The following is a 26,770-nucleotide window of genomic DNA, read 5'->3' on the forward strand; positions in this document are numbered from 1 at the left end:
CGTCCTTCTTTTTTTAAAAAAATTGTGCCATATTCTCTCTGGCAGATAGTTCTTTTTTATGCTTATTAATTAATCATCTTTTTTCTTTTTTTATTGATGTACAGTGCTATATGTTACTGGTGTTCAATATAGTGATTCACAGCTTTTAAAAATTATACTTCATTTATAGTTATAAAATATCGGTTATGTTCCATACATTGTACAATACATCCTTATAACATATTATACATTGCAGTTTGCTCCTCTTAATCCTGGAAGTCCTCCTTTTTCGTGCCTGTGAAGCAGCTGCATTGCTGACTGCATAATACTGGAGAAAGAGGATTGTGTGTCAGTGCTAGGGAATGCGTTGAAGCAATGAGGGAAGAGCAGAATATTTTAACAGAATTCCTAACTCTTGGACTCTCGTTGCCACTAAGATGAGAGTTTGAACTCTAACAGTTATGAAGAGAGGGCGTAGTAAACTTTCCCCCTTAATTGAGGTAGATCTTCATCTCCCTTTAGAGATGTTCAAAGTGGAGTAGCTGGGTGGGAGATTTTGAGTTTTTGTGCTTTCCATGGTTCACACCATATTTCTGTTTCTTGAGGATGCCCACCTTGGGAGATGTTGAGGGGCAAAGTCTTCATTTTCCCATCATAAAAACCCATGGCTTTTCAACTATGACTGCAGCTTAAGAATTTTTTCTTTACATTCAGTATACATTTGAATCCTCGAGATTCTATTTCTTTTGCTGGTAGTAGGGGCTTGAGGAAGAAGACTCTTAAAAGAGTCCCTTGGACAACAAGGAGATCAAACCAGTCAATACTAAAGGAAATCAACCCTGAATATTCATTGGAAGGACTGATGCTGAAGCTGAAACTCCAATACTTTGGCCACCTGATGCGAAGAGCTGACTCATTGGAAAAGACCCTGCTGCCAGAAAAGATTGAGGGCAGGAGAAGGGGACAACAGAGGATGAGATGGTTGGATGGCATCACTGACTCAATGGATATGAATTTGAGCAAACTCCAGAAGATTGTGAAGAACAGGAAAGGCTGGCATGCTGTAATCCATGGGGTCGCAAAGAGTCAGACACGAGTAAGCGACTGAACAACAGCAACCAGTGGGGTTGGGGGAGAAAATAGGAATATAAATAGGCATGGGAAATAGGCCTGAAGTTGAGAAGGATTGACATTTCTCAGGGAAAAGCAAAGCAACTTGCAGTGAGGGTTAGTCTAATGCAGTTGGTAATAAGAGTTTGCCAGTTACTTGGATTCAGAGTGGCATTTCCTCAAGGGACTGTCCATATTACTAAGTGCGCACGGTTAATATTAAGATCATTTACAATGCAATTTGTTAAAAAAAAAGATTGTTACTAAACTCTGTAAAACCTAAGAAACTTGTAGGTTTCAGAGACTGTTCCCATTTCCAGCTCCAGGTGATGGTAGATTCTTGTTTGTAATTGAATATTGAAACTAATTTATTCTCCATCTGTTCCAGTGTCTGTCTCAGGAGCCAAATGGATTTGCCGAGTCTTGAGATTTATTTTATAAAGACATGAAACTATCACTGAATTACCTTTGTGATGATGGAATTTCGGAACATAGAAAATCTTCAGAATGGAGCCTTGTTTAATTTGGTTTCCATATCCTTCCAAAGATCCTCTGTTGTTTTTCTTGGCCTGAGGTTTAAGGAGAACAAAAACAAAAATCTGTGAATTCTAGATCAAAGGTGTTAACCTGAAAAGTAGTAGTATGCTTTCCAAGTCCAAATATTTAGTACCTTACTTTATTTATACTTAACTGAATAGAGTAAAAAAACTCAGGCAAGCCTTGATAAGGCCTCTAAGGCTTTATTTCTGTGAACCTAGTTCAAAAATAATACACTTGTCATTGATACGTTCAGTGGGTTTCTTAGGTCTCTAACTGTAGAAGAGAGTACGACAACATGGTTAACAATTTAGTCTTGGTGGTTAAGCCAGGCCTGGGCTGAAATTCTAATTCTGTCACTTATTAGCTGGGGACTCACAGCCAAGTGACTTAACCTCCTTAATCCTCAGTTTTCACATCCGTGAACTGAAAGAATGAAACTTATCATAGGGTAGTTGTGAACTATGACATACGAACAATAATAATAATTACTGAGCATTCATTACATTTTAGGCACTTCTGTAGTTAGTGAATTATGTGTACTAAATCAAATAACGAAGCTGTATTTTCCCGTATTACTTCAAATAGCAAGTAAAAAGACAACGCATGTGAAATACTTAGCCTGGCTCAAATTATGTGCTCAATGTATAGTTATTTTCATTATAATATTACGTTAGTTGATATACTATGTTACTCTGTTAGGCTTTTTAATAGCTTAATGATGATGCTGTGAAAGTGCTGCACTCAATATGCCAGAAAACTTGGAAAACTCAGCAGTGGCCACAGGACTGGAAAAGGTCAGTTTTCATTCCAACCCCAAAGAAAGGCAATGCCAAAGAATGCTCAAATGACTGCACAATTGCACTCATCTCACACACTAGTAAAGTAATGCTCAAACTTCTCCAAACTAGGCTTCAGCAATATGTGACCTGTGAACTTCCAGATGTTCAAGCTGGTTTTAGAAAAGGCAGAGGAACCAGAGATCTAATTGCCAACATCCGCTGGATCATGGAAAAAGCAACAGAGTTCCAGAAAAACATCTATTTCTGCTTTATTGACTATGCCAAAGCCTTTGACTATGTGGATCACAATAAACTGTGGAAAATTCTGAAAGAGATGGGAATACCAGACCATCTGACCTGCCTCTTGAGAAACCTATATGCAGGTCAGGAAGCAACAGTTAGAACTGGACATGGAACAAGACTGGTTGCAAGTAGGAGAAAGAGTACGTCAAGGCTGTATATTGTCACCCTGCTTATTTAACTTCTATGCAGAGCACATCATGAGAAACACTAGGCTGGAAGAAGCACAAGCTGGAATCAAGATTGCTGGGAGAAATATCAATCACCTCAGATATGCAGATGACACCACCCTTATGGCAGAAAGTGAAGAGGAACTAAAAAGCCTCTTGATGAAAGTGAAAGAGGAGAGTGAAAAGGTTGGCTTAAAGCTCAACATTCAGAAAATGAAGATCATGGCATCTGGTCCCATCACTTCATGGGAAATAGATGGGGAAATAGTAGAAACAGTGTCAGAGTTTATTTTTGGGGGCTCCAAAATCACTGCAGATGGTGACTGCAGCCATGAAATTAAAAGATGCTTACTCCTTGGAAGGAAAGTTATGACCAACCTAGACAGCATATTAAAAAGCAGAGATATTACTTTGCCAACAAAGGTCCATCTAGTCAAGGCTATGGTTTTTCTAGTGGTCATGTATGGATGTGAGAGTTGGACTGTGAAGAAAGCTGAGCACCGAAGAATTGATGCTTTTGAACTGTGGTGTTGGAGAAGACTCTTGAGAGTCCCTTGGACTGCAAGGAGATCCAACCAGTCCATTCTGAAGGAGATTAGTCCTGGGTGTTCTTTGGAAGGAAAGATGCTAAAGCTGAAACTCCAATACTTTGGCCACTTCATGTGAAGAGTTGACTCATTGGAAAAGACTCTGATGCTGGGAAGGATTGGGGGCAGGAGGAGAAGGGGATGACAGAGGATGAGATGGCTGGATGGCATCACGGACTCGATGGACGTGAGTCTGAGTGAACTCCGGGAGATGGTGATGGACAGGGAGGCCTGGCGTGCTGTGATTCATGGGGTTGCAAAGAGTCAGACACGACTGAGCGACTGAACTGAACTGAACTGAACTGACTATCTTTAACAAAATTGTCTTTCACTGGAGGCCAGGGCACCTTAGGGTCAGTCAAGTTAGAAGAAAGCACTGCTATAAAAAGAGGGCAGGGATTAATGAAGTAAAAAGTTCAGTGAGAACTACATCAGTCCAGTGAATTTGGTGTTAGTTTCCATGGTGATTCTCCTCTTGAGAAAGACTTTACTATTTGCCTCTTCTTCCTTTTCATCAAACAGTGGTAATAAACTCCTGAAAATTTAAACATTAGAGACTAATGAAATAATTTGAGTGTTTCAATAGACATTGAAATTGTAAACATTCCCTTTTTTCCAGAGGGCTTCAGAGGCTTTATTTAGGGGTTTTATAATTTATTTTTGTAATTTTTGTTTTATAATTTTTGTCCAAAGTTTACATCAATACTGAAATGTGAATGATTGGAAGTCCACATTATACTTGTAGAAATGGATCTAATTGTGTTTTTAAGTTCAAGACTTCTATATGGGTTTTGCAAGCCAGAAGTATCCGGGGTTCTCCAGACTCAGTGGACCTTTTCAGCTGGAAAGTAGGGAAGAGAACAGGAGCCACTGTGGTCTCACAGTGATAAGTGAGGGGCATTTCTCTTCAGGGATAGGGAAAGAGAAGTTAGGCCAAACTTCAAAGGAGAGGTAAAATTAGGAGTGTGATTCTGATTTGGGTCACACACCCTGCTGTAAATGACTATTGAACATATATGCTAGAAAACACATGGACCCTTCTAGTAAGGGAGGCATCCTATTGATGGTATCAGGTACTTGAGTCTGAGTAGCGAATCATGATGCTGTGCAGTTTTCTTTAGGAACAGGGATCTCAGAATTCAGGTATATCCTTTGGTTACTTTTCTTATACATATTAGTGAGAAAGGCTAGACACTGAATTAGAAAGTCTCTAATCTTGGGATGAATGCCATTTAAGTAAATGTTCAGTTAGGACCTTCAGTCTAGCAGAGGAAGCAAGTCCTGGTAGTAGAGGTAGTTAACACTTACGGAGTACTTGGCATGTGCCAGGCATTATACCTTCTTATGTACTGTCCCAATAAGCCTCTTAATCTCACCAGGTAAGTACTGTAGGTATTCCATAAAGAAACCCAGTCTCGCTGAGACTTCCCTCAGCCTCATAGTTCAGAAATGGCAGAGTGAGGATTCCACTCCAGAGTGACTCGACTTCAAAACCCATGCTCTCTCCACTGTTGCTTCTCATACGGAAGAATATAATCCTGGTTTGTTTTCCAAAATCCTTAGTGCCTCATATATTATCCAAGTACCTAGGTGTCAAGGTAGAACTGATGCCGGTTTTTTGAAGCCACTGGAAACAGTGCGATTTTTTTTTTTCAGTAAAGCAAGAAAAATATTGTTATTATTGTTTTCCCCTGCTGAACTGCTTGCAGTAGTCAGGTCTAGTGCTAAAACATGACTGTTAATTCCTTCACAAGCTATTTTTCAACCTGACAATATTATTTCGTGATCATTGACATTTGATATTCCAAGCCGTATTGTCAAAGAATTAGAACATAGCAGTTTCCCCAGAAATTGAGGCACAAATAAGTCATCTGGCAGACATTGCCACGTGCCCAGATTTGTCTGGGAGAACAGAGGTACCAATTTTGAATCCTCAGTTCTTCTCCACTGTTCTGGTTTTAGGCAGGTGTTGCTTTAGTGTGGCTCTTGTGCTATAAATCCCCTGAATATCCCATGGTCCTCATGCCTTAGTTTCTATATATAACTTGGGCAGTGGTAATATATGGAGCCTACTCCATTTTCTTACCTTCCAGACACTCCTCAGCACATTGTAGGCTGCTTCCCCAACACTTGCTTAAAATTGCTTTAAAGGGTGTCACCCAGAATGTCTTATTACTAAATACAATGGGAGGGTCTCAGGCTTTACCTCTATTAATTTTGATGATGTTGAACACTTCCTCCTTGAAACCCACACTCTCCTTGCCCGCAGCTGTGCCTGCCTTGGTTTGAATTTTTTTACCTTTTTGGCTGTTTCTTTTCAATTTATGTCATTTGCTCATCCTTTAAATATTGATGTTCCTCAGGGCTCTGTCTCAAGGCCTCTTCCTTTTGATTTTGCACACTCCTCTGGGCAACCTCAGTCACTCCTCTGGCTGCAGTTATCACCTCTCTGTGGATGCTTTTTGCATAGGTTGGCTTGGTCCACATTTCTCTCTTGATGTTCAGCTTGCACATCCTGTTGCCAATTAATGGCTAACTCTCTCCCCTCCCCAACTCAGCAGGTCTAAACCTGTCCCAGATGGAACTCATCAACTCCACCCTTTTTCCACCCACACCTTCTGGTAATCCGTCTCAGTGATCAGCATCACCGTCCACTCCACTGACTAAGATGAAAAACTGGATGTTATTTTTGATGCCTCTCTCTCCCTACTTCCCATGTCAAATGCACATAAGTCCTGTCACAGTAACTTAAACATTGCTTTAATATCTCTAAATTCCAGTGTTCTCTTTTGTGTAAGGAGAAGAGTTTTACCTGCTTTATGGGATTGTCATGAGATTAAATTAGATACTGTATCTTGCATTGTGTTTGTGCCTGGCAGGCTGCTGCCCACTGCATTCCGTGCTGCGCCATGTCCTATCTTTCACATTGCTGCCGGATTTATATCTCAAGTATGCAGATTGGATCATTTCACCATCCTCAGATGGCTTACAATTACTGTAAGAATAAATCTAAGCTCCTTGCCTGATATTTAAGGCCCTATAGTACCTACACTTACCTCTTGTATGTCTCCAACCTTATTTCTTCTTTTTTCTTCACATCTCATCTTAAATGTTGTTTTCTCCAGGAAGACTTGGACAGTCCTGTTACTTTAGGGGAGGTTAGTTATTCTGTCTCCTTCTCATAAATAGATCTACCTTAACACTTATCAGGCCATACTGTAATAACTTATTATTATTTTTTAAAATCTGAACCTGTACTAGTTTTTGAGATCTATTGTGAGGCTGGGGACTGGGTTTATCTCAGTCATTTTCTTTTTTTAAAAGATTTTTTTGTTGTTGTTGATGTGGACCAATTTTAAAGTCTTTATCGAATTCGTTGCAACACTGCTTCTTCTTTATGTCTTTTTTTTTTTTTTTTTTTGGCTGCAAGGCATGTGGGGTCTTAGCTCCTCCCATTGACTGGCCCTGCACCCCCTGCATTGGAAGGTGAAGTCTTAACCATTTGTCTGCCAGGGAAGTCCTTCAGTTACTTTCTGTATTCCTGTAATTAGCATCAGTTCAGTTCAGTTCAGTCACTCATTCATGTCCAACTCTTTGCGACCCCCCGGACTGTAACATGCCAGGCTTCCCTGCCCATCACCGACTCCCAGAGCTTGCTCAAACTCATGTCCATAGTCGGTGATGCCATCCAACCACCTCATCCTCTGTCGTCCCCTTCTGGGACCCTTCAATCTTTCCCAGCATCAGGGTCTTTTCCAGTGAGTCAGTTCTTTGCATCAGGTGGTCAAAGCATTGGAGCTTCAGCTTCAGCATCAGTCCTTCCAATGAATATTCAGGACTGATTTCCTTTAGGATGGACCGGTTTGATCTTCTTGCAGCCCAAGGGACTCTCAAGAGTCTTTTCCAGTACCACAGTTCAAAAGCATCAGTTCTTCAGCGCTCAGCTTTCTTCACAGTCCAACTCTCACATCCATACATGACCACTGGAAAAACCATAGCCTTGACTAGACAGACCTTTGTTGGCAAGTAATGTCTCTGCTTTTTAATATGCTGTCTAGGTTGGCCATAACTTTTCTTCCAAGGAGCAAGCTTCTTTTAATTTCATGGCTGCAGTCACCATCTGCAGTGAGTTTGGAGCCCAGGAAAATACAGTCTATCACTGTTTCCATTGTTTCCCCATCTATTTGCCAAGAAGTGATGGGACCGGATGCCATGATTTTAGTTTTTGAAGGTTGAGTTTTAAGCTAGCTTTTTCACTGTCTTTCACTTTCATCAAGAGGCTCTTCAGTTCCTCTTCACTTTCTGCCATATGGGTAGTGTCATCTGTGTATATGAGGTTATTGATATCTAACCTAGTTACTAGCATAACCTGGAACTACCATAATGTCTAGCATATAGTTGGTATTCAGGTAATATTTATTAAATGAATGAATAACTTCAGCTTTTTACAATAAATTTTCTGCCAATATAGTTTTTAAAATTATTTCAGTCAACCTAGATGTCTCATTTAGTTAAACATAAACCAGCAATCCATTTATTTGATGCAGACAAATTGATAAAAAATAGTAGAAAAGAAACTAGGTTAAAATTCACTCAAGTGCCATATCAGTAGAAGGCAATAATAAAGTCTTTATTCCTTCCAATTTTCAAAATTTCTAGAGTTTTTTGGTCATAATTTAGACTCAGATTTTCTCCATAGCCCATAGCTGTAATTTAGGACAACCTGTAAACTCTGGTGTCAATATTAGTTTACTTGTGGTTATCAAGTCCCTACTGAGATGATGCTGGGAAAGTTTCAAAGAATGAGCAAAGCAACTTATGTCTAGAAAAATCTAAATCTTCAGAATTCCTGGTAAATGTCTCAGGTTATCACTTTGTATTTCTCAGAATTAATATTCAGACACTATGTATTAGTCTCTGATCTTTCATTCACTTCACTTCCTTAATCTATCATGTCAGTGATTGTTACAAGTTGAGTGTCTTCTGTGTCTGAAGCTTTGCTAGAAGTTGAGGAAGATAAGAAATAACACATCCTTCCTCTCTAGATGTTCATGATCTTATTAAAGAGATACTCATTTTCATGAACAGATGGTAATACAAGGAAGCACACAATAAGCACTGAATGTGTAAATTCTATGAGTGGAGGAGTCTGGAGAGCATAGAGATATTAAGCAGAGGCAGTGGGGCCCGAATGTAGGACAGATAGAAGCTGGATACTTTGAGAGGAGGTATCTCAGAATTCTAAGTAGGGATCTTAGGGCAGGCAAAATCACAGTGAAAGTAAGACACATGACATTAGAACTGCTTGGTTAAAATAGAGAGTTTAAGTATGCTTTTGGAGGAGGGCAAAGGGAGCAAGGAAGGTTGGAGACAGACAGTTCTTCAGTCTTAGGTCTTTAGACTCTTGGCAGAAGGAAAAGTGTTTGCTTGGTTGGTTTTGGTGTGTATGAAGGGGCTTAGTTTGAGCAGAAGAGTGATAATGCCAACATTTCAGTAGAGATAGTCTTGTGTGTGGGAGAGGGGTAAAGATAAACAGGATAAGAGATTGATAGAATAAGATTGGTTTGAAATTCCCGACTTGTCAGTTAAGTGGCATGTAAAGGCCTGTCTGTTGTTCTTATGCCCAAGACCAAAACGTTTGGTCTCAGGATCCTTTATGGTCTTAAAAATTCATGAAGACACCAATATACTAAAGTATGTGTAGTTTATAGCTATTGATATTTGCCATCATAGAAGTTAATGTTAAGAAAAATTAAATATTTATTTAATATATCAAGATTGAGGGGAGAAATATCAATAACCTCACATATGCAGATTACACCACCCTTATAGCAGAAAGTGAAGGAGAACTAAAGAGCCTCTTGATGAAAGTCAAAGAAGAGAGTGAAAAAGTTGGCTTAAAGCTCAGCATTCAGAAAACTAAGATGATGGTATCTGGTCCCATCACTTCATGGCAAATAGATGGGGAAACAGTGGCTGACTTTATTTTGGGGGGCTCCAAAATCACTGCAGATGGTGACTGCAGCCATGAAATTAAAAGATGCTTGCTCTTTGGAAGAAAAGTTATGACCAACCTAGACAGCATATTAAAAAGCAGAGACATTAATTACTTTGCCAACAAAGCTCCGTCTAGTCAAAGCTATGGTTTTTCCAGTGGTCATGTATGGATGTGAGAGTTGAGTGCTGAAGAATTGATCCTTTTGAACTGTGGTGTTGGAGAAGACTCTTGAGAGTCCCTTGGGCTGCAAGAAGATCAAACCAGTTCATCCTAAAGGAAATCAGTTCTGAATATTCATTGGAAGGACTGATGCTGAAGCTGAAACTCTAATACTTTGGCCACTTCATGCAAAGAGAAGAGTCACTGGAAAAGACCCTGATGCAGGGAAAGATTGAAGGTGGGAGGAGAAGGGGATGACAGAGGATGAGATGGTTGGATGGCATCACTGACTCAGTGGACATGAGTTTGAGTAAACTCCGGGAGTTGGTGATGGACAGGGAGGCCTGGCATGCAATAGTCCAGGGGGTCGCAAAGAGTTGGACATGACTCAGCAACTGAACTGAACTGAAAAGACCTTTTGTTCCTAACAACAAACAGGAGGAGGCCTAGGGAACCACCTCCTTACCCCTGGAGGCAGGTCAGGATCAGGAAGTCAAGAATCCAGGTTATCTGTGCTCTGACACTACACTGGGCTTTTAGGTGAGAGAACCTTGAGAAACTCCATGGAGAGTGGGGCATGGCTGAGAAACTTTTAGGTAGCCGTGGTCAAGTCAGAAAATTTTGTAAGCCTCTTTTAAAGAGTGTATCAAAGCTTTTAAAATTTCTTTTGCTTTAGTAAAAATTAAAAGAAAAAAAGGAAAAAATATCAGCATGTCTTAACTGTATTTGGAGGAATCTGGAAAAAGATTAAAAAACCCCAATGATTTGACTTTATTTTCCTCATTGAAATTGGAATATGTGCATGTTGTCTAAAACGTTGGCAAACATAGAGAAGCAGAAAGGAAAAACAAAAAAATTGCCCATAATTTCAGCACCCAGAGATAAAAAATGTTAACATTTTGAGGCATGTATTTCTGGATTTTATTTAACTTGGTTTATAGCGGTGGTATTACTATTATTATTATTATTTTTTTTGCAGTGGTATCATTTTATACACATTGTTTCTTAGTAATCTGTTTTTTCCCCTTAAAGTGAAACGTGAAAGTGTTAGTCACTCAATCGTGTCTGACTCTTTGCTACTCCATGGACTGTAGCCCGCCAGGCTGCTCTGTCCATGGGGTTCTCCAGGCAAGAGTGCTGGAATGGATTGCCATTTCATTCTCCAGGGGATCTTCCCCAGGGATTGAACCTGCATTGAACCATCCCCAGGGTATCCTGCATTGAAGGCAGATTCTTTACTGCCTCTTTCTCCTTTAAATAATATATCCAGGAAAGGGTCTTTTTGTCTTAAGGAAGAGCTTTAGAGTGCCGCTGAGCATGCTCCCACGTGTGTACATCATGGGAGGGAGTGCTCCAGTACCATCATGGCTTCAGTAGGGAAACCAACAGGGAAAACAGAAGAGCAAATTTCGGGGAAACAGAGTTGGGATCGCTTGATTAGCCACTTCTTAGCACCTTAGAAGATCATCCTTCTAGAACGTTCTCTTCTCAAACTGGACAACTCTTTTATCATGGTGAAATAATCATGACTCAACTTTAAAGAGGAAATTAAGAGGGGGAAAAAGTTCAAGAGAAGATTGGTGGAGGGTGACTGAGCACATACACACGTTGGGCAATAGCACGGCGGCTTGGAAGTGATACGGAGCTCCTTGTAGCCGCGGTTGGGCAGATCGAGGGCTGCGTCATAAGCAAGCCTGGAAGTGACGCTGGCAGCTGCTCCCACTTTAAGGCTTCCCCTACCAGCAGGGAGCATTTGAATCAACGGTTCCCGGCTCTTGTGCGGTCACCTCTGAAGCGGAAAGTTACTTGAACCGTACACTGTTTTCAAGGTCAGAAATGGCCTCCCAATTGTTAAACTCAAATCACCTTTTTAAACTTTACATATTTACATTGTCCTCTTGGGATCTTTGGCCAGTTGCCATAATATTCGAAGCATTCTTGTGTGTACTTCATCTTCTACACTTCTTTTGCTTTTTGTATAATTTTGTTTAAGTAACTATGAAAAACCAGTTTGGCAATTGGTTTTAAAAACTGCTGTGGAGACAGGTGAGGGGTTAATTCATTCATTTACTACATTTAATCAACAAGTATTTGCTGATCCTTGCTGTGTGTCAGTCACACAGTATTAATATTGTTGGTAATAGCAATAGTTAATACAGTACTAAGATAGATATGTGCTCAAGGATTCTAGAGGTTTCTTTCCCATTAAATATTTATTTTAGACCTTCATCTTTTCTTCTTCCTGATACATTCCTAACAGTCTGAGACCAGTGTTCCTGGTCTTGCCATCTTATGTTCATACGATGGTAGCTTAGGTGGGTGAATCAATAAGCTGGCTTCTCTGCTTGAACTGTAAGAATACTGGGTTTAAAGCAGTGATAGGGAAGCAAAGCAAAGAATATCCACTTCTGGATATTCTAGGTTTGATGATCGTGTTGCAGGGGTGTGTCATGGCTGCATGAGCAGCCGCGGGCATGTGGTGGAGGGTGCTGTGCCCTGGCAGGGCTGTCTGCCTCTTCAGTGTGGCTGCTGCACCTGCCCAGCCACACTGGGTGTTTGGGGTGATGAGCTTCTTGGAGGCTGATGGACAATAAGGAAGGCTTATTGGAAGGGCAAAAGTCATGACCCGCTCCCATTTCCCTCTTAATTCTCATCATGGTAAGAAAACTTGACTAATGTTTGAATTTGGCTGATGTTTATTTTTGAGGTCTCTCTTTGGATAGGATGCTAAATATGGTCTAAGAGTAATTTAGCTTGATGATTCAAGTCACTATAAGTCACATTTATACACTATTGATAAGTGTATAAATACATTCCTTGATGCGTCTAAATAGTTCTTTCTTTCATTGTTTGTGTTTTTATTCTCAGTGTTCAGCCCACCTAAACATAAGAGACACAGGAAAGCGTTGGCTTGAATTTTAATTTGTTTAATCTTGGACAGTTTACCTTTCTAAGACATGATTTCTGTATCCCAGATTTCTCTTAAAATCTACTTTAGTGTGGTAGTTGATGTGGGGATTAAAATAGATTATACATTTATCTTAAGCATATAGCTTTTATGTACTGGCCAAAATTCCTATAATAACTATTCTTTATAAAATTTATTTGTCAAGTAATCACATAGTTACTTACATTACTGAGTTCTGCTTTAGGTGAATATTTTTTGGCCCAGGTCTTATCTTCCAGCCATCAGAAGCATTGAACTAACATTTCAGATACAGCACATGTATCTCCTCCTTCAAGAAGTCTTCCCTGACCTCTTCCCTCACAAGACTTTGCATGTGTCTTTATTATTATATCAATTTAGAGCAATTAATTGTTATAGTTATCTGTGAAAGTGAAAGTGTTAGTCACTCAGTCGTCTCCGACTTTTTGCGATCCCATGGACTGTAGCCTGTCAGGCTCCTCTGTCTATGGAATTCTCCAGGCAAGAATATTGGAGTGGGTTGCCATTCCCTTCTCCAGGGGATCTTCCCAACCTAAGGATCGAACACAGCTCTCCTACACTGCAGGCATATTCTTTACTGTCTGAACCACCAGGGAAGCCCATAGTTATCCATATCTATGTTTTGTTTACTGAATGGTGAGCTTATTGAAGATGGAACCATGTCTTATTCTCAGCACCTACCAGAATGCTTGGCCCAGAGGAGTTTGATCAACCTGTGACTGATGAATGAATATATGAAAGTGAGGGAGAAGTGGAAGTGGCTTTTATGATAGCAGAATAGATTCAGAGTTTGCATGGATTCTTATTCAGCCTCTTACCTGTGGCATCTCTTCAAAGGACAAGAGACCTGTCATTCATCTGGGGAATGGGGAGAGAGATTACATGACTTTCCTTTCAGCTGTATACATGGCAAATTCCAGAAGGCTAGCTGTAGTTCTTACTGAAAAACAACAGCTGTCGCAGAGCAGGGCAAAGTGGAAAAGTTGCTAAGAGAAAAGAAGGTGGATAGGGCTCTTTTAGACTTGAATTCTAACCCCAGTTCTACCTCTCGGTCCCTTTGGGACTTTGTAATGAAATTTAAAGTTTGTGTGGCTCAGTTACTTGACAGCCTGGAATAACTGACTGAACTTGATGCTGCATTCAAGTTTTGATCATCACTGAGTCTAAATGTGTTAGGAGGCCCTTACTCTCCTTGATTAGAGAGCTCAGCTGCGCCTATAGCAGGGTTCTTGTTCAGAATGTGAGCTGCTCAGCTTCCACAGAATCACAGTCTGTGCAAAAACAGAATCTGAACCACCTCTGGGGTGACTCCTGAATGGGATGATGTTTCATTTTTGGTGTAGTGTGAAAGCCTAGGCTTAATGTGTGTAGGATCAGATGACCCTGTTGCTTTGTATTATTTAGTGGATGCCGTTTGACTAAACAGCCAAGTAGAGAAGAGAACCCATGTGTTGGGAAAAGGAAGAAGGATGGAGAAGCTTGTTATTATTATTATTTGCTTTCAGTCAGGTTCTGATATACCAGGAGTTTTCCTTTGCTAGCTTTAAAAGTATCTTTTTTTTTAATTTTTTTTTTTGTTCCTCATGGATTTTTTTTTGCATTGATTTTTATCTATTTTTTTTTGGCCACATCCTGAAGTACATGGGATCTTAGTTCCCCAATCAGGGATCAAACCTGTGCCCCCTGCAGTGGAAGTTCAGAGTCTTAACAGCTGGACCGCCAGGGAAGTCCCCAAAGTGTCTTTTAAATAATTACTTTGAGTATCAATTAGGAGTCTTTCATTTGTAAGTAAAAGAAACTTAAGTGAAATTAGCTTAAGTCAAAAAAGAAATTCTTTGACTTAGGTAACCAAGGAGTCAAGGGGGGCAGAACCAGCTTTAGGCGCAGATGTATCCAGGAGACTAGTGCTCATATTGGATACCTATCTTTCTCTGTGATTGGAAAGTGGCCAAAGGGACCCATAGGCAGTCTGTGGGTCCCTTTGGCCACTTTGCCACCATAGCAATCCTAGTGGAAGAAAATTTCTTCAGTGGCTCCACCAGAGAGTGGACAAGTCTGGGTCCTATGTTTCCTGGTCAGTCACAGCTACATCACGTAGAGGGAGGCTCCCATCCCAGGCAGGTGAGCTGTTCCTGGATAATGGAGAAGGGATCTCAGACAGGCAGAAGCAATTCACTGGCCTTAATTATTTCTTGTGTTTTGGGCTTATCTTGCTCTGTTTTCCACTTCCACTGTTTCCACTGTGGGAACAGTGAAAAAACAGTGACAGGCTTTACTGTTTTGGGCTCCAAAATCACTGCAGATGGTGACTGCAGCCATGAAATTAAAAGATGCTTGCTCCTTGGAAGAAAAGTTATGACCAACCTAGACAGCATATTAAAAAGCAGAGACATTACTTTGCCAACAAAGGTCCAGCTAGTCAAAACTATGGTTTTTCCTGTGGTCATGTATGGATGTGAGAGTTGGACTATAAAGAAAGATGAGCACCAAAGAATTGATGCTTTTGAACTGTGGTGTTGGAGAAGACTCTTGAGAGTCCCTTGGACTGCAAGGAGATCCAACCAGTCCATCCTAAAGAAATCAGTCCTGAATAATCATTAGAAGGACTGATGCTGAAGCTGAAACTCCAATACTTTGGCCACCCGATGTGAAGAACAGACTCATTTGAAAAGACCCTGATGCGGGGAAAGATTGAAGGCAGGAGAAGAAGGGGACTACAGAGAATGGATGGTTGGATGGCATCACTTACTCAGAGGACATGAGTTTGAGTAAACTCCAGGAGTCGGTGATGAACAGGGAGGCCTGGTATGCTGCAGTCCCTGGGGTTGCAAAGAGTTGGACACGACTGAGTAAGTGAACTGAACTGAACTGCTCTATCTTATTCACGGACTTCCTTTCCTGCTTTTGCACAAATCATATATGTATTCTCAAAGCTTTTCTCTCCTTTCTGTACTCTCTCTGTGATGATCTCTAGTCCCACTTAGCTGTTACCTCTTTACAGAAGACAGTCACATCTTGACCTCTGGCCTCTACCTTTCCCAGAGAGAGCTCATTCATCATGTCCATGTGGTGTCCCACAAACAGGCATTGCAACTTTAAATGTCTAAAACGAAACTTGCCACCACCCTTCTGATACCTTTCTTTTCCTAGGTTCTCTAATCCCACAAGTAGCAACATTCTATTTTTACTTCCTGGAGTTCTGACCTCAGAGTTGTTTTTGACTATTTCCTCTGCATATTATTTCTGCTTTGTATGAACTCTCATAGTTCTTTATCATTAATCATTTTCTCTCTGGTTTTAGAGATACTGGTGTATCTGAATTATTGCTGCTGAAATTATTTAGGTTTCCTGATGGAAAGTATGATGACTTATTTTTCTTTGTACCATTTCTTTCTTGTCACCCTCCAGTGTCGCTCCACCTTCAGCTTCTCCCATCACTGTAATACCCAGAATTTATGAAGCAATAAATGCTTGTTGGTTGAAGGAAAGAATTTCTGTGATATGTAGTACAGTTATTATACATAGTTTGGTATTGTTAAAAAAAAAAGTCTGATAGTAAGGTAATAAAAACACATTTTATTCAAGAACTATTGCAGTAGGGGAAAAGTACCTTGGTATAGAATAGTATTCTTCTCAGTTCTGAATACATCATAGACAAGTGGGGATTTATAGCCAAGGAGCAGCATGGGGATCAATGGATGGGAAACTACTGAGAGGAAACATCAGAGGCAGAGAGGGATTTTGACTAGACAGACCCAATAGGGTCTCTGCTGAAGCCAGGTTAATCAGATATTAGGGTGAGGAAGGAGGAATTTCACCAGATATTGAGGATATTCAGATAATGTCACATGGTAAGGACAGGGGCTTCTCTGTAAACATATTTAGCAGCATTTTTGCTAAAACTGGGCAGTGCCAGCCATACAAGGATGAATGCAAAGCTGCAGCCTAGAGGACTTAGACTGGGCGGACTGTGTGAGTCGCTCAGTCGTGTCCAACTCTCTGCCATCCCACAGATTGTAGCCCGCCTGGCTTCTCTGTCCATGGAATTTTCTAGGCAAGAATACTGGAGTAGATTGCCATTCCCTTCTCCAGAGGAACTTCCCAATGCTGGTCTCCTGCCTCACAGGCAGATTCTTTACCATTTGAGCTACAGGGAAGTCCAGAGAACTTAGAAGAACCTGACGAAGTTTAGTCAAGGAGGAGTCTGTTTATTTATCTGAGCTGTGTAATCTCAAGTCTTGCCTAACTCCTTGGCACCTTCGTATAAGCAGATTTCCACTGTGTGAAATGTTGAGAGAGGAACTTGCCCTAATCATTCAACCTTCTCCTGTCCTGTCTTTGGACCGGTCCCCAGAATCCCTACAAAGATAGGTCTGGAAGAGAAACAAAACAACTTCTCACTAGTCAGCACTGGTGGAAGATGGAGTGGAGGAAGCAGAAGAAGAAATGTATGGAACTATCTGCTAAAATGATTTTGAATATAATTTGGGGTCTCATTAAGGAGATGCATCTGAGTCCCTTGACCTCTACCATGTATTTTGTGCTTTGTGTGTATAAGACCTCTTTGAGATCATCTGAACGCAGGTAGGAGTTTAACTCCACATGTAGAAAACGCCTTTAGGGAAAAGTCAGCTCAGCCCACTGTGCCTTAGCATGGCTGCTGGTTGCAGTCTGCAGCTTTTTTTGCACAAAGCTCAAAGGGCCACAGCAGACCCCAGAGTGGCAGTCTTGAGAATAAGCAGTGTTGTAAGAGCAAATGGGTGGAAAGAACAGCCAGTACGGAAATGTGAAGGAGCCGTGAAAGCACACGGAAGCAGATACTCTTCAGGTTAATCACCCTGAGCTGTTTTCTGAGGAGCCCCTGTTGGTCACACCAGTTTTATAGTTCATTCATTGTTTGTTTTGGAGGAGAAGGGGTGTGTTTGAGAGGATGTTTGAACTTCCTCAGTGGTTCTGCCGGTTCTGTTGTCACTCTGTTCTGCCCAGGCCCTGGGCGCTCATCCTGTTTATCTCTCCTCTGGAAAGCACTGCCTTTCTTAGACAACTGCTTTCTTTGTGTCAGGTTCAACTTTGTTATTTCAAAGCACCATAAAAATCAGTATTGTTTAAAACCAAATAAGGTGCAGTATAAAGCGGTTTGCATTCCACTTGCTGGTAGCTATTAGGTTGGTGCAAACATAATTGTGGTTTTGGACTGTGAATTTTAAATCGCTGTAACGAGTCTCAAACACATCTTTATTAATCAAAATAAGAATCATTCAACCAACACATTTTTGCCAATGAGAAATAAGTTTGTTTATTCCTGTATCATAAAAATCCATGCTCTGGGATTTGACCGACTATGGGAAAACATATTCTGCCTCTTGCTGTTTGTGGAAGCATTTTCTCTGCAAAAAGTTGTAGAGATGCTGGAAGAAGTGGTAGTCGGTTGGCCAGAGGTCAGGTGAATACGGTAGATGAGGCAAAACTTCGTAGCCCAATTCGTTCAACTTTTGAAGCGTTGGTTGCACAATGTACAGTCAGATGTTGTCATGGAGAAGAATTGGGCCCTTTCTGTTGATCAGTGCTGGCTGCATGCATTACATTTTTTGGTGCATCTCATTTATTTGCTGAGCATACTTCGCAGATGTAATGGTTTCACCAGCATTCAGAAAGCTGTGGTAGATCAGATGGGTAGCAGACCACCACAGTGACCGTGACCTTCTTTTGGTGCAAGTTTGGCTTTGGGAAGCGCTTTGGAACTTCTTCCTGTCCAGCCACTGAGCTGGTGGTCACTGGTTATCACACACAATCCACTTTTCATTGCATGTCACAGTCTGATCGAGAAATGGTTTGCTGTTGTTGCATAGAATATGAGAAGATGACACTTCAAAATGATGATTTTTTTGATTTTCAGACAGCTTGTGAGGCATCCACTTATCGAGCTTTTTCATCTTTCCAGTTTGCTTCAAATGTCAAACGACTATAGAATGGTCAACATTGAGTTCTTTGGCAGCTTCTTGTATAGTTGTGAGAGGATCAGCTTTAATGATTGCTTTCAGTTGGTGGTTGTCAACTTCTGACGACCAGCTGCTGTGGTCCTCATCTTCCAGGCTCTCATCTCGTTTGCAAAACTTTTGAACCACCACTGCACTGTCTGTTCATTAGCAGTCCTTGGGCCAAATGCTTTGGTAATGTTGTGAGTTGTCTCTGCTGCTTTATTACCCATTTCTGAACTCGAATAAGAAAATGACCTGAATTTGTTTTTTGTCTAACATCATTTCCATAGTCTAAAATAAATACAAAATAAACAGCAAGCCATAAGTCATTGGCAAAAAAACATAAAGTGAGAAATGTGCATTAAAATGTTATATAACGTAACCATATTTATTTAAGAATGTATTCCAGTATCAAATGTCAAATTTCAACAGTGCAAAAACTGCAATTACTTTTGCACCAACCTAATAAACTAAATCAATTAATTTTCACTCATAACTCCTTTATTTTTATTTTTAAAATTAAAATATAGTCAACATACAATATTATGTTAGTTTTAGTTGATTATATTATGTTAGATTATATTAGATTATGTTAGTTTTGGTGATTAGAAATTTGCAGGCATTATGAAGTGCTAAGTAGTAACCATCTATCCCCACATAAAATTATGACAATATTATTGACCACATTCCTTATGCTGTATATTACAACTCTATGGCTTATTTATTTTATAACTGGAGGTTTGTATCTCTTAATCCCTTACACCTACTCCCCGCCCCCCGCTTTTCTGACAGTCACTGTTTTCTGAAATAGATAGCCCTTTAAATGAAGCAGGCCTGCCATTAATTCAGTTTTGTCACACTGTTAGTAGTCCTCATTCTAAAATCATAAAGCAAAGCTTGAGTTTTGTTGTCACAATACCTTTTTGTTCTTTTAGCACAGATCATCAAGACTCTCAGCTGTCTTACAATATTGATTTATATTCTTGACTGCATTTTTTAAAAAAACTGTATGTAGGAGAGTGTCTTTAATGATTTACAATGGACAGTCTGGCATCCATAACGATAGTGACTTTAAAACTCTTGACTGCCATTTATAGTAAGAAATGAACTTTATATTGTGGTCCAGTATCCATGTGTCTGGTATGTAGAAAGTGTAACTGAAGCGAAAGTTTGACTAAGCAATACTTATTCTTGTTTTATGTGATACACTCCACAGTTTCTATGATATTGTTTTTTCTTACTTACAAAATGCTGACTCTGATGTTGTAAGTGGATTTCCTGATCCATGAATGCATCACAGTTGAGTCTAAAAGGAACTGTTTAGCAGTCATCAAGTTTTAGGAAGTCTTAGATTGTGAATTCTGAGAAGACTTTGCACATTATCTATGCACAACTTCCCCCTTTCCTCCTATTTTGGAGGCATTTCCTTGCAGGGAAACAATGCAGCTTTGTGTTTCTACTTCTACACCTATTTATTTCTGGAATCATGCAATGGGGCAACTGAGCCACATGGACTCTGTATTTTTTTTTTTGGCCACGCCTTGTAGCTTGCCAAATCTTAGTTCCCTAAAGAGGGATTGAAACCAGGCCCTAGGAAATTAAAAGTGTGGAATCCTAACCACAGGCCTGCCAGGGAGTTCCCTGGACTCTGTAATGTTTGAGCCTTGCAATTATACTGCTAGTTGTCTTCATGGTAATGAATAAACTATACCCGCTTTCTCTCCCCCGGTTGGTCACCAAGCTATTTTTCTCCCTCCATTAGTTCATTATCCCCTATTCTTGACCTTAGGAAAGACTATTAACAGAGCATTGAGTGTTTTGTCACCTCTTCTAGGGATGGCACACCTTTCTCACTATTATGAACCCAAAGGAGAGTTTGGCTTGAATAAAGAACAACTTTAGGCACATATTTCAGCATTAAAAGTTGTCTGAATGTGCATTTTCTTTAAGGCAATTGGAGTCTTAGTGTTTGGCAACCTCATACATTTTGTAGAGGGTTAGGACTTCAGCAGGGCTTCCCCAGCGGCTCAGTGGTGATGAATTCACCTGCATTGCAGGAGACCCTGAGAGACTGGTTTGATCCTTGGGTCGGGAAGAACCCCACTCCAGTAATTTTGCCTGGAAAATCCCATGGATAGAGGAGCCTGGTGGGTTGCAGTCCATAGGGTTGCAAAAAGTCGGACACAGCTAAGCGACTAAACAACAACGAAGGGCTTCAATGTATATATTTGGGGAGGACACAATCCAGTCCAGAGAACTAAGCTAAAATCTTAGTGGGGCTTAAATATTGGCAGAAGTATGTGAAGAAATTTTCTTTGCACTTATTAGAGATACAATGTTTTATCTGAGTTAATGGTTATTTTTAGTGCTCTGTAATTCTTACAACATTTATTACCAGTAGTAACACATTTAATTTCTTTCATATTCATCTTAATAATGCAAGTATATAGAAGAAAGTTTAGAGTTAAAATATACCTGAGTAAACTGATTCTTTAAAAAGTGATTTCTGAAAAGAATTTTTTTCTAAGGCAGATTTTGTTCCTTATTAATAGTTAAATGAATTTCCTCACACCATTTTCAAAACTTTCTATGATATAGAAAAGCTATCCACAGCACTGAGAATAATAGATATTTTAGCAAACAATGATTTGTTCTAAAGACATGTTTTAAAACAACTTTTACATACTAAGATTCTTATTATTTTAGTCTAGGATGGATGAATTTCTTAATCATGAAATTATAAGGGAACCAGGTATGTTTGTCTATAAGAAATGCTATACTGAGCCACTTCAGTAGCCTCCATGAAATATCTATTTGAACTAAAGAAAAACAGAGATGGAAGACTGAGGATATAAAGTTGTTTCAGAGCTCTTTGTGTGAATTGGTTCACTGTTAATATTTTTTAAATCCTGGAAATCCCCAAACTTCTTATATTTTGGCTGCTATAGATAGACTGTTGACCAAGAAAAAAATTTTTGGCCATTTTTCTAGTTTCTAGCATTAAAGAGGTGTGATTTGTTTCACAATTATAGAGGTCTATACATTTTTACAGTAGGCTTGTTTTGAACTGTGGTGTTGGAGAAGACTCTTGAGAGTCCCTTGGACTGCAAGGAGATCCAATCAGTCCATTCTAAAGGAGATCAGCCCTGGGATTTCTTTGGAAGGAATGATGCTAAAGCTGAAACTCCAGTACTTTGGCCACCTCATGTGAAGAGTTGACTCATTGGAAAAGACTTTGGTGCTGGGAGGGATTCGGGGCAGGAGGAGAAGGGGACAACAGAGGATGAGATGGCTGGATGGCACCACTGACTGAATGGACGTGAGTCTGGGTGAACTCCGGGAGTTGGTGATGGACAGGGAGGCCTGGCATGCTGCGATTCATGGGGTCGCAAAGAGTCGGACATGGGGACACGACTGAGCGGCTGAACTGAACTGAACTGAACTGTGTATAGAAAGTAATGTTGAGTGTGGAGAAGATACTTTGTGTCTCTTTACGGTGTTTTTGCTTGCAGACTTGGCTGTGTTGACACGTATATGTGTACTTTGTTTCTTCTGTTTCAGTGTTTATCTGCTGAAGAGATCTTTACCCTTCATGGCTTTTCAAATGCTACACAGATCACCAGCTCAAACTTCTCTGTCATCTGTCCAGCAGTCTTACAGCAACTGAACTTTCACCCTTGCAAGGAAAGGCTCAAACACAAAACAAAACCAAGTCTTTCAGAGGGTATGTTGGAAGTTTTTTTTTTTTCTCATTTGTTGGAAAAATCTGTAGGCTGGTCTGAAATGAAATCAAGATACTTCTGCTTTATTGCTCTGAATCAATCTGCACAGAATCCCTTGGTTAAAAAAAAAAAAAACCAACAAACAAAAACCAATTTATATTCTGGAAATCTTTCAGAGTAAGCATAGCTAGAACTCATTTATGCCTCAAAAGTTATGCTCTTCTATTTATGGAGTCAAAGTTTTACTTGGTACCAGTTGAAAATTTTATAAAATTTGGTCTAGTTTTAAACAATGGACGTTTTATTCTGTGTACATTGGATGGCACGTTACACTATTTGCATTCACTGTTTGGGTCGTAACTGGTCCTTTTCCATTACCTTGTGCTTATCATATTATTTTAAAACCTGTCAATTTATCTATCACTGTCAGTAAAGGGAAAAGGGAGCTAGTATGATTCTAAATTAAATCTTAAGGTACTGAGTTATTGCTGCTTTGATTTTCAAAAATGAAAGAAAATGCCACTGACTATTTTAAGTGCCTGTAGTAGTGTTGCCATAGATTATTGCATTAAAAAACAATTGTAAAGAAAATTTAAAATATAAGCGAGTATATTCTTACTATATAGTTCACATACTTAATTAAATGTGTGGAAGAATTCTTTCATGAGTGAGATAAACCAACTGTTGAGGGGCTGTTTGCCAACTCTACAATTTCATGGTATTCTCCGATTGTTACCTGCCCCACGTGAGTATTTTAATTCTCTTTTGTTTTGTTCCTTTATTTTCTGTTTATTAAGGATTACTGAGGGGAGGGAGAGGGCCATGGCTAGATCTTCTCTGTGGGGCAGAATTCTTGGTCCAGGGAATACCAGCATAAGCTTGGGGATGATCTTGGCATGTGCTTATACATCAGTGAGAAATCAAGCATGTCTGGGCACAGTGAGTGGGAAGCGGAGTAGAAGGAGATGGTAGCCAGGGGCCAGATAGGGAGGGCTTGTAGGGTGTGGTAAACTGAATTTTGTTCTGAATGTAGTATGAAGACACTGTAGGGTTCTAAACAAGGGGGTGATATGATTTTATTTGGATTTGTAAAAGATTATTCTACTTGCAGTTTGAAGAATAAGCTGTTATAGGGCAAGAGTAGAAGCAAGGAAATGGATCAGGGGTGGGGGGCTTAGCCTGATGAGGGCTCGGTCTAAGGTGGGAGAGGAGAAGTGAGGAGATATGGTCAGATTCAGGATGGATTTCAGTGAGGCTTCCCCAATGCCTCGATGGCTCGGCAGTAAAGAATTGGCCTGCAATGCAGGGATGCAGGAGACGTGGGTTCGATCCCTAGGTCGTCAAGCTCCCCTGGAGGAGGAAATGGCAGCCCACTCCAGTATTCTCACCAGGAAAACATCCCAGTCCCTGAGGTCACAAAGAGTCAGATGACTGGTCGTCAAATATATGGGCACTCGGGGTGGACTTTGGAGACGGTTCTAATGTGGTTTGCCCTCTGTACTGGATGTGTGAGAGGGAAAGATGAATGAAATTTGAGCCAGAGAAACTGTATAAATGGTTGCACCTGTATCCTGGGGTGGACAAGACTGGGGAGGAGCATTTTGTTGTGGAGGAAGCGAGTGGCGAGTGTATTTTTGATGTGATAGTGTGGGCTGTTGATGTAGACCCACAAGGAACGATGTCCAGTAGACAGTGGATACACACATCCAGAGACTAGGTTGAGGCTGGAGATGTCATCCTAGTGGTCTTTGGAGCCACTGGTCTGAGTGAGCACATCTAATGTGGATATAGGTAGAGAACACAAAGAAATAGGGAACATAGAGTAAAAATGGAGAAGAAAAGGGAAGCCTCAACAAAGGAAGTGCCTATTTTTACCAACTTTTGGATTCCTTTGTGTATATATGAGTAACAGGGATAACAATGAAGGCAAAAATAATGGTCATAGCCAACTTTTATGTAGTGCTTACCATAACAGCTACTTTTCCAAATTCTTTTATATGTTAACTCAATTCATCTTTGGACAACTAAATGATGAAGGAACAGCTATTCCCATTCTACAGCCTAGGAAACGGAGACACAGTTCAGAATCATTTGCTCAAGATTACACAGCCTGTCTCTGTGCTTCATCTGTAAAATGGAGATAGTAATAGCACTTTCCTTGTAGAATTGTTAGAAATAGTGAATGAGTTAACATATGCAAGTACCCAGAACAGTGCCTGGCCGAAAGCAGGAAGAATGTGCCTTCGCTCTTCTTACACACGTGCTCAGAGGTTGACTCCATTCCTTGGCCCCCATGTAAGACTATTCTTTTCTAACAAAGAAATGACTTTTTAAATATTGAAATGCCCTAACAGTTAACTTAATACAGAGACAATTTTGAGCTCATTCAAGGGAATGAAAAACCAAAATAAAAGCAAGCCAAAGAGTCATGACTCATTTTTAAAGACCCTGATGCTGGGAAAGATTGAAGGTGGGAGGAGAAGGGGACGCAAGAGGATGAGAAGGTTGGATGGCATCACTGACTCTATGGACATGAGTTTGAGTGAACTCCAGGAGTTGGTGATGGACAGAGAAGCCTGATGTGTTGCAGTCCATGGGTTTTCAGAGAGTTGGACACGACTGAGCGACTGAACTGAACTGAACTGAACTGAAAGAGTCATGATACCAGGATTTTATGAGTACATTTACTCTGATATTTCAGTAAGCAGATAAAAGAGTTTCATGTAATCTGAGACCTCATATTTTGTGATTTTGCAGTTGCCTTTCATGTGCTTTATAAACTCATATTGATGAGTGCAATAAACTGATGGTGAATTAAATTCTCTAGATTAATTACATTTTAGCAGTAAGTTAATGGTCCAAAGTTGCCTCATTTTTTCTTTTTTTAGTTACAGAATGCCATTCAATTCAAATAACAGATAAGAATAATAGTATTTTACCCTTAATAGTATCCCTGAAAATCACATTGTCCAACTCTGTAATACAATTGATGACATAAGTCTGTGCTCCAGTGGGGTTAAATGACTTTCTTCAGGTACAATACCTAAGGTGGGATGAGAGCCCAGGGCTCCTGACTCCTGTTTTGTTGTATAACAGTGAGCCAGATGAACTAAAATTTATATAATGTCTACTTACTAAATTAAAAAAAAAAAACTACATTTATTTAAGACATTAGGGACTGGGTTAAATGGTTTAATTTTATCCTTTTAAAAACTCTATGAAATACAAGAATTAAATGAGTTTGAAAAGGTGACTGTCTTAGAATAGTCTTAACACATCGTGGGCATTCATTAAATGTTAGCTGTTGTTACTAATATTCCTTGAAAATGTATTAATAATCCTTCAGAGCTCACTGAGAAGCAGAGAGAAAGGATTTTCTCTGAAATAGATCATTAAAGGGAGTCCCATGTGTAGATGGCGAGGTTCAAGGAATATTTTGATATTAATTCTTTCTTTGGTGCTCAAGTTGGGTGGATGAACGGATCTTTTTTCCCCTTGAGTAATGCCCTAACAACGTGAAGGGAAAGCTATGCTGTGTGCCTGGAGTGTAATGGTTCACACTCTCACCGTTCCCCAGGTGGTTCCAATAAATGTGCACAGTGATAGTGAGGAAGGTTAGAAACACTGGACCAGCAAATGAACTGGTATTTTTTTGACAGAGTTCTAGGCTGTGCCTTGAAAATATGGCATTGATTAATTCATCAAGGTATGTGTGCTATCTGCTGGGCAACATTCTAGGCTCTGAGGATGAATAAAACATAGCCCCTGTCCTTGAAAATCTTATAATTGGTAGACAAATATGCGTACATGTATGCTAAGTTGCTTCAGTCGTGTCTGACTGTTTGTGACCCCATGGACTGTAGTCCTCCACGCTTCTCTGTCCGTGGGATTCTCCAGGCAAGGATACTGGAGTGGGTTGCCATGCCCTCCTCCAGGGGCTCTTCCTGACCCAGGGATCGATCCTGTGTCTCTTAGGTCTCCTGCATTGGCAGGTGGGTTCTTTACCACTAGTGCCACCTGGGAAGCAGACAAATATATAAGTGATAAAATGATAGTGGCACGCAAGAAATGGCAAGTGACCCAGATATCTTCAAAGAGCTATGGGAAACTTGATGAGCAAGAGATTGCTGCCCAGAGGAGCCAGAAAGGCTTCATGGAGGAGAGGAGGTCTTGTCATTGGTTTGGAGAGCCGTGTGTGAGTTTGTCAGGCAATGAAGACAGAAAGGTGTTTCTAGGTAAAGAACCGCAGTGCAAAGATATTCTGTATATGGAAAACATTGTGTCTGCATGAAAGCCATGTTGATAAAGGGGAAATAAACAAGACTGTCGAGGTTGTGTGGCAGTTTATATGAAGGGCAGTTGCAAATAGGAACACAAGGTGATCAGAATCTGTTTTCAGATAATGAGTTTGGTGGCTGTGTCAAGTAGGGAGAGGAAGACCAGACGGAAGGTTCTCATAAGGCAGCCCATGAAGACTGGGAGATGACAAGAGCCGGAACTC

At 40.3% G+C, this 26,770-nt stretch overlaps 1 protein-coding gene across 2 annotated transcripts in view; it reads left to right on the top strand.

The window, feature by feature from the left end:
• SLC39A8 (solute carrier family 39 member 8) overlaps positions 1 to 26,770 on the top strand; it is a 78,233-nt gene that overhangs the window by 8,844 nt on the left and 42,619 nt on the right. For both annotated transcript variants that reach the window (XM_040237764.1, XM_040237765.1), the window contains exon 3: positions 22,109 to 22,271. In XM_040237764.1, coding sequence (XP_040093698.1) covers positions 22,109 to 22,271 — 163 coding nt within the window. The remainder of the gene's footprint in view (positions 1 to 22,108; positions 22,272 to 26,770) is intronic.

The sequence above is a fragment of the Oryx dammah genome, unplaced genomic scaffold, assembly GCF_014754425.2.
Source record: "Oryx dammah isolate SB20612 unplaced genomic scaffold, SCBI_Odam_1.1 HiC_scaffold_3, whole genome shotgun sequence".
NCBI lineage: Eukaryota > Metazoa > Chordata > Mammalia > Artiodactyla > Bovidae > Oryx > Oryx dammah.